The sequence below is a fragment of the Gossypium arboreum genome, chromosome 4, assembly GCF_025698485.1.
Source record: "Gossypium arboreum isolate Shixiya-1 chromosome 4, ASM2569848v2, whole genome shotgun sequence".
Classification (NCBI taxonomy): domain Eukaryota; kingdom Viridiplantae; phylum Streptophyta; class Magnoliopsida; order Malvales; family Malvaceae; genus Gossypium; species Gossypium arboreum.
The window spans coordinates 117693796-117702159 of NC_069073.1; the positions used below are offsets into that span (position 1 = coordinate 117693796).

Sequence of the window (8364 nt, forward strand, 5' to 3'; positions counted from 1 at the left end):
TTCTCAAGTTTTTAAAATTGAATCTAATTTTACTCACCCATAAGTTGAGCTATAGTCCATTTCAAGCCTTTCAACTTCTTACTTTGTTTTTTGGGGGCTTTTTGTAGGCCTTTTTTATGTCTGTATATGTTCTTTTCTTTAATGAAATCTTCGTATTGAGCAAGAAAAAGAGCATGCCAAATCCCAAGTAAAAAGAAAAAACCAAACTTTGTCTATAACTATAAATTTATTTAGAAAGTATACATGTATAATATATAGATGGTAACAATAAAATCACTCAAAACAAACATATATAAATAATCTGGTCTACAAGTAATCTATGAAATGAATTTAAATATGCTAATCAACACACTCTTATAAGAAGAATATCTAAAAATCATATGTTTATTGTCGAGGGAAAACAAACATAGTACCATGATTCAAGGTTTTGGCACGATAGGCAAATCAGGCAACTTAAGGCAGTTCTTGTTTAGGTGTTTCCGGCTTTGGTAGATTGGGTAACTTAGGTAGTTCTGGTTTGGGTAGCTCTAGAACTTTGGGTTCTTCGGGTTTAGGCATGCTAGGCAATTCAGGAACTTTAGGTAATTCAGGTTTTGGCAACTCAGGAGTTTTGGGCAATTCTGGTTTCGGTACCTCTGGAACTTTAGGCAATTCTGGTTTTGTTAACCCGGGAATTTTAGGTAATTGAGGTTTTGGTAATTCAGGAGCTTTTGGCAATTCTGGCTTAGGCACCTCAGAAACTTTTGGTAATTCAAGTTTTGGCAACTCAGTCACTTTAGGCAATTCTGGTTTTGGTACCTCAGGAATTTTAGGCAATTCTGGTTTTGTGAACTCAGGAATTTTTGGCAATTCAGGAGCTTTGGGCAATTCTGGCTTAGGCACTTCAGGAACTTTAGGCAATTCTGGCTTTGGTAACTCAGGAACTTTTGGTGATTCAAGTTTTGGCAACTCGGGAGCTTTGGGTAATTCAGGCTTGGGCACTTCAGGAGCTTTGGGCAATTCCGACTTAGGTACCTCAGGAACTTTAGGCAATTCTGGCTTAGGCACCTCAGGAACTTTAGGCAATTCTGGCTTTGGTAACTCAGGAACTTTTGGTAATTCAGGTTTTGGCAACTCAGGAGCTTTGGGTAATTCAGGCTTGGGCACTTCAGGAACTTTAGGAAATTCTGGCTTTGGTAACTCCGGAACTTTTGGTGCTTCAGATTTTGACAATTTAGGAGCATTGGGCATCTCTGGAACTTTGACTTCTTTAGGTTTTTTCAACTCGGGAATCTTAGGAAATTCAGGCTTTGGCAACTCTGGAACTTTCGGAAACTCAGGAACCTTGGGTAATTCTGGTTTTGGCAATTCTGGAACTTTCGGAAACTTGGGAACCTCAGGCAATTCGGGCTTTGGCAACTCCGGAACTTTAGGCAATTCAGGTTTTGGCAACTCAGGCATTTTAGGTATTTCAGTTTTGGATTTCGGCAATTCGAGCTTTGGAAGTTCACCTTTGGGAAGGACGGTATCTCGAGCAACTCGGGTTTAGGAATCTCCGCACAGATGTCTCCAAAAGATGCCGAGCACCAACCAAGACTATGTTGCTACTCATCGATGACAAAGTGATTAATAAAAAGGGTAACACAAAGAAAGGGAAACGATGATAAGCCATGATTAAGAAAATCAGATGGGAAATGACAAGAAGTGCTTCAAAATGAATACTTGAAGGGTGCTTGTTTATGCAATTGCATGAAATGACGAGGCTTTTATAGGTAACAGGAAGTGGAGAACAAGGAGGTCCTGTAGATGTTTGGTGAGAAATTCTAGATTTTGTTAGCTCAACTTCTCACCTGTTCTTTACTGAAAAACTATATCAAACTATGACACATACATTTGACCACCATTATGAAGTTGGCATCACCCTAATCAAGCCTTTGGTCTTTATATTGGATTGAATAAACAATTAATGTACTCATATTATCATACTAAATTAACATTTGTTTAACACCTTAACTCTGCTTTATTTTCTTCAAACATAAGCTGGGATTTTTTTTTTTAATTTTGATTACGACACGGTTATATAAAATAATTAGATATAATATTAGAAAATAATAACAATATATGAACGAAATAAAATTCATATAAAAGATTAATTTAAAAATTTATTTGCTACGTTTGGTTTGTTCAACTATATAATACCAACTTGCTTTTGCAACGATAATTTATGTTTTTTGTTTCTTTGTTATTTAAAAATAAATTAATGAAAGACGTAGAAGAAAATTAAAATATTAAAATTTGATTACATAAAGTTAGAGGTGATTATGTGTTGGTTCCGCTCCAACTTCAATAGAAGTTTAGGTCCATTTTTTAGGTCCAGGTATGGTTCTGTCTGAAAAACGGGTTTAAATTTTTATCCCAAGTCTGGCCTGGATAAAAATACTAAAATTGGAGCCCGTCCGTATTAAATTTTTTTATATGATTATTTTAATATAAAAATAAATTTAAAAATATAATACATCAAATACACTAAAAACATTAAAATCAATGTTTCCCAACAAATTAGAAATAAATTTAAAATTTTATTTGTACTTAATAACAATAAAATAGTAACAATATAATAACGAAACAACGCCAAAACAGCAGGAAAAGGTAGCAGATTTTTTTTTTTTTGCAAGTTCAGGCTGGGCTTGGGCCAAAAAAATTTACCCAATGCCCAACCAATTTAGAAAATGGACCTCGTTTTTTTTCCCAAACCCTCCCACTTTTCGGGCGGGTTCAGGTCTACATACGATCAACATAATAAATGTTTGATGAAATTTTCAATTATATTTTCACCAAACGATTTAGGACATATATTACATATAAAATTTGCCTTAAATATTGTTATATCAAAAGCTTGATACATCAAAGCTAATAATATAGCCGTCTCCATTTCAAGCACTTATACTATTAATCTTACGTTGACTATAAAACACTTCCATAGCTCGCATTTACACAATAAATTTCTTAACAATTTACCTAATCCATTTAAAATTTCACTGGGGAATAAAATAGGGTTATAAGGAAAAAAATTACACTTAAGAAAAGTTAGGAAAAATTGTAATTTCCTTTGAACCTAAATAAATACTTTTGTACCTCCTTTGTTTTGAAGTGAAATTTTTATTTATATTAAGGGTTTATTTACGAATAACTAAAAGCTAGAACATAGTTAGCTATAAATTAAAAATTAAAATTTTATTAAGTATAAATTAAAAGGTAAAAATACATTTTCAGTCCTTTTAATTTTGATATTGAGTAAATTGGTCCCTTTTTAAAAATAAAGTAATTTTGTCCCTTTAAATTTCGAAAGTGAGCAAGTGAAGGCAATTAATCACAGCGTCAATGTTTCTAATCAATTTTGATTGATATAATAACATATTTAACACTCGATATTTGTATATTCTGCATAAATTTTGACAAAATATATAAATGTTATGAGCTAAATTTATTGAATTAAGACTAAATTTAAAAAATTATAAATATTGTGGGTCAAATTTATTAAATTAAGATCAATTTAACAAAATGTATAGACTTTGAGACTAAATTTATTATTATACCAATAAAATTTATATACTATTAACAAATAATACATTTACTTTATAATTAAATGTCCTTGGTTTGAAATTGACGTAAATTAAATTCGTTATAATTTTTTGAAAGTGATCACTTTGTTCAATATCAAAATCAAAATTGAAAAGGACCAAAAATATATAATTAAAGGCTTTTTTAAATTATTTCAGCCCATATCCTATCACATTGGGCTGAGTTTCAGAAAATGTTAAAACAGATTACAAATGCAATCCTTTGTTGCTTGCAAGGGTCCAATAAATCATAATGCAGAAACTTTAACAAAGCTTACATATATATGGAAATCAAAGATGAACAAATGACTAAACAAGATGAACATGAGACAACCTTAACCCCAAACACTTCAGTCCTAAGATCAAGAAGCATGCCATATGACCTTGCTTGTCATGTCAAGTCATGTTTTCTTAGACCAGAGTGGTGGATACCAGTATGCTCAAATTTGTTTAAAGCATTTTCCATGTTTTCGGAGGAGGGTAATATCTCCGTACCATTGTCCCGGAAGTCGGAACAATTGGAACTAAAACAAATCCAAAACCATCAACGCAAACCACAAATACCGGAAGACGTAAACTAAAACAACTCCAAAACTATCAACACCAACCACAAAGGGCAGGCAAGAAAGCAAAAAACCATAACACATATAGAGAGAGAAATTTAAAGATTGAATAACTTGTTGGGCTGTTCAACATTTAATCAAAAGTAAGATTCTCTCTCCACTAATGTTGCAATAAAAACATGATGCATGTAATAAATCAAGGAAATTTAAACACACAACAATTCAATTCCCAAAAATAGCAGCTGCACATGGGTAAGTAGGGAATGCCCTTCATATACATTCCTATATCCGACACTGTACTGTACCATACTAGTTACCAACTATCAATATAATAAGTCCCTAAAAGAGATCAAAGAGTTTATTTATCATACAATATTGTTATGGGTTTCTCACCATTGGCATGGCAAGCTGATGGCTACATTACTAGCATACCAGCAAATCAAATGTGATTCATCCGTTCCGAATTAAGGCCAGCCGATAAATCATTGCATACAGAGCATCTATACAAAGAACAGTAGTAACAATATAACTCTTTCAGACCGAAATCTCAATACTCCTAGGTCGAAAGGATTTTACAACTCATATTACCATAAAATTCGGATGCTTCAGTACTTAAGAACAGAAGGAAAGTCTGTTCTTGGTTTTGGGCAACCGATACTTAAGGAACCAAGACTAACAAGGTATCGATTATTGTCAATAAGTCATGATAAAGCAAGCACACACAAAGTAGAGGCAAGGATACAATTAAAAAAAAGAATATATTAAAGCTAATATATTGCATTGAATGGAAAGAGTTAAACGATAGTGAAAATAACCTTTGGTGTGTCATGCTTAGAGCACAAAGGCATTGATAATTAGATCCATAGAGAATCCCTAACAATTGAAGCTTATTCTGCTATGAATCCCCTATTTATTGAAATCTTCTAAAAAAAAAAAAAGCAATAATAACAACCTAAATAGCTCGATTCAACATTTCTCGGACCATATTTCCACCATCGGGCACTTTTATCTTTCCCTTTTTCTAAAAGAGGGGGAACTTACAAGGTGGGTGGATATTCGATCTTCAACCCAAAATGTCTGATGGTTATGTACCAAGCTTTCTAACCTGTCCTCCCAAACAGGAAAATTCACTAGGAATAAACAGGCAGCTCGGAACTATAAAAATAATAACATAGGATGCTACAAAGTATCCAGTCAAATTCAACCTAGTACCTCCACATAGTTAAATACTACAAGCATACGATTAGAACTACAACTGCTGCAAAAAAGGAAACAAGGATCTTACTTCACTAAGTAGCCTTAACTTTATCATCCCCAACAGCTGAGAGTATAGGCAAGCTACTTAAAAACTCATCAAGACCCTCAAAAAATCCGTTCCCTTCAATGTTATCCTCTTCGCCGTATCCAGCATGGTTCCCCTCACTCCTCCTCGGTACCGACTCTTCCACTTCGTTACTGAACTCCACATTCAAATCCAACTTCCCCAGATTCTTTGCTCCTCTCACCATTTGTTTCCTCCCACTATTTGCGACCCCCCTTCTGCTTGATTCAGCAGTTGGCTTTCCCTCGGGTGATATCGGAGCACCGTTTAAATTCCCAATGCGATTATCACTAACTTGCTCGTTGCTCCCTTTATTCACTCTCTCACTCTGTGGTTTCTTAGCTTTTCTCCCAGCAGATCCTTTCCCTTTGGCACTCTTTGCCTTCTTCTTCTTCCTCTCATCTTTCTGCCATTCGTCGTCGTCATCATCATCGTCATCACCATCCTCTGAAGGTCCACTTGAATCAAGAATCTCGACGTATGCATCATTGTCTTCGTAATACACTCTTGGAGCAGGTTTTATGGCAGTCTTTTGTTTTCCAGCAATCTTGTCGATGGGACAAGCATACATGTTGGAAATAGGGGACCAACCGGGGAAATTACCGCCCTTATTCTTACCATTCCTCGAAATCCCTATTGGGAAAAAACCCCAACAGTAGAAATGAGTGTCCTTTCCGTTCACCGGCGGCGACTGTATCACAACTGCATGGTAAGCTCGCCGGCAACTCTTAGTCTGACACCTCAGCGTACAATCTTCGTACACCCTGGGATACTCGTAGAGAACGTAACAGTACGGACAAGCTGTCCAGAAAGTCGGTCCCTCTGACTCAGTAGCTTGACTAGGCCGAGTGGAATCGGTCTTCCCAGTCACACCATTGGGCTCTGTTCGAGTATTCTCCGCTGGAGGGGGAGGAGGCGGAGCTGTCTGATTAATCTCAACTGTCCGAATCGGCTCGGTCCGATTAAATTCAATCGAGCTAGCAACTCCTATCTGATTAACCTGGCTGGTCCGCGTTGGCTCCGGCTGATTAAGCTGGCTCGATTGCGTAGGCTCCGGCCGGTTAACCTGGCTTGTCCGTGTAGGCTCTGGCCGACTAATGTGGCTCGAACCAACTGATCCTGACTGATTAATCTGACTCGACCCAGCTAAACCTATCTGATTCATCTGCCTTGCCCAAGTTGACTCAGCCGGGCGAGTCGGCTCCGGCGGATTATTATTTAAACCCAACTGCCCTCCCCCATCTAATGCAGCATTTCCATCTTTATTATTATTCGTAGGGCTTCTTATCGCAAATAGCGGTTGTGTAACTTGCGTTTGCGTTTCTTTTGGCGGCGATTGCATAAACAGCGTTTGCGTTTGCGTTTCTTTCGGAGGCGGAGGCGCCGGTGGTTGCATAAACAGCGTTTGCGTTTGCGTTTCTTTCGGAGGCGGAGGAGCCGGTGGTTGCATAAACAGCGTTTGCGTTTCCTTCGGAGGCGGAGGAGCCGGCGGCTGCATAAACAACGTCTGCGTTTCCTTAGGAGGCGGAGGAGCAGGCGGTTGCATAAACAGCGTTTGCGTCTCTTTCGGAGGCGCAGACGGTGGCTGTTGCATAAACAGCGTCTGCGTCTCTTTCGGAGGCGGCGGCGGTTGCATAAACAACGCCTGTGTTTGCGGCTGCTGAAGTTGCGGTTGTTGCTGATGCTGCTGCTGCTGCTGATGGTGGTGATACTGTTGACCGAACTGACTCACCGGGCCAAACTGAAGAAACCTCAACTCGTTATCATAAATGGCTTTCTTAGAAGGATTAGACAACACATTCCAAGCTTCAGAAACCAACCGAAAGGCCTGATCTGAAAAAGAAAGACCGTTCTTCCCATAATTCAAAAGCATAGCCAGTTTCCTGTACTGACCCGCCACCACTTCCATAGACTGAGTTAACGGCACGAGTTGTAATATCCCGTACCAATCTTGAGGGTTTGATTGCGCAGCCATGAGAGTGTCGGTCACAGCCAGTATCTGGTCAGCCGGCACCGGGGCCAGTTCCCGTGCTCGGATCGCCAACGTCCTAGCCCCGTGCAAGTCACGTGACGCCAATAGCTTCTCAGCTATGGTGAGCCAACGTTCCGCTTCAGTAGTGTTACCGTCCATTTCCTTCTCCCAATGTGGTTTTCTCTCTCTCTCTCTCTTGCTTTTTTGTTGTGCGGAAACTACTTTTGTTTGATGGTGGGAAAAAGGAACCAGACAAAAGCGTCACCTCGGTGTCTGGTTTTGGACGATTCAAGACACCTGTTTTGAAACAAATTCCGCATTGGTTTCACTTGGCTTATAAGGAATAAAGGGAAATGTGGATGGGTATTATTGTCTTTTCAAAATCCAGTGTCCAAGTGCAAAATTTTTTATTTTTAGTAGGGAAGTGTGGGTTGAACTTTGAACTTTTGAAATGGCAAAAAAAATATGGAAAGCTTTGCTGGAAAAGGGTGTTTTGGTAATTTCAAAAGGAATTTATGGATTGTGGTACAGTTTTGCATTGTGACAGTCGTCTTTATTAAGGTGCGCCGAACCTTAACCTAACCCTTGTGTGTGGCATTTCGTCATTTCCACAAAAAAAAAAGATATTTTATTTTAAACGTTTTTAGTATTTTTTTCAATAAAAGAAAAATCATTGAGATACGGAATAACGTAATGAGGAGGATTTCGGAGCATGAAATGAAATAATATTATTTTATTTTATTAGTATTTATCTTGTTTTCTTAACTATATTTATTGGAACAAAATATCAACCTTATGTCCGTTCTTTCTATACTGTGGATTGTATGAAGGAAAGATCAAAGTGATAGAGCTTGTTTTTACACACAAATAAAGAGTGAAGCATATTATAAAGTGGTTCTTCGAAAAAGT

The 8364-nt window shown here is 37.6% G+C and overlaps 2 protein-coding genes across 2 annotated transcripts; both read right to left on the minus strand.

Annotated features, from left to right (window-relative positions):
• Window positions 1-207: 207 nt before the first annotated feature.
• Window positions 208-1722, minus strand: LOC108455968 (protein PELPK1-like). The gene has a single exon (XM_017754552.2). It carries the CDS (start codon window positions 1438-1440, stop codon window positions 454-456), a length of 987 nt encoding a protein of 328 aa, XP_017610041.2. The 5' UTR covers window positions 1441-1722; the 3' UTR covers window positions 208-453.
• A 3199-nt stretch (window positions 1723-4921) lies between these two features.
• LOC108457074 (uncharacterized) lies at window positions 4922-8058 on the minus strand. The gene is made up of 2 exons (XM_017755896.2): window positions 5448-8058; window positions 4922-5267 (listed from the first exon to the last, which is right to left on the minus strand). The coding sequence occupies exon 1, from the start codon at window positions 7612-7614 to the stop codon at window positions 5452-5454; it is 2163 nt and encodes a 720-aa protein (XP_017611385.1). The 5' UTR covers window positions 7615-8058; the 3' UTR covers window positions 4922-5267; window positions 5448-5451.
• Between the last annotated feature and the right edge of the window lie 306 nt (window positions 8059-8364).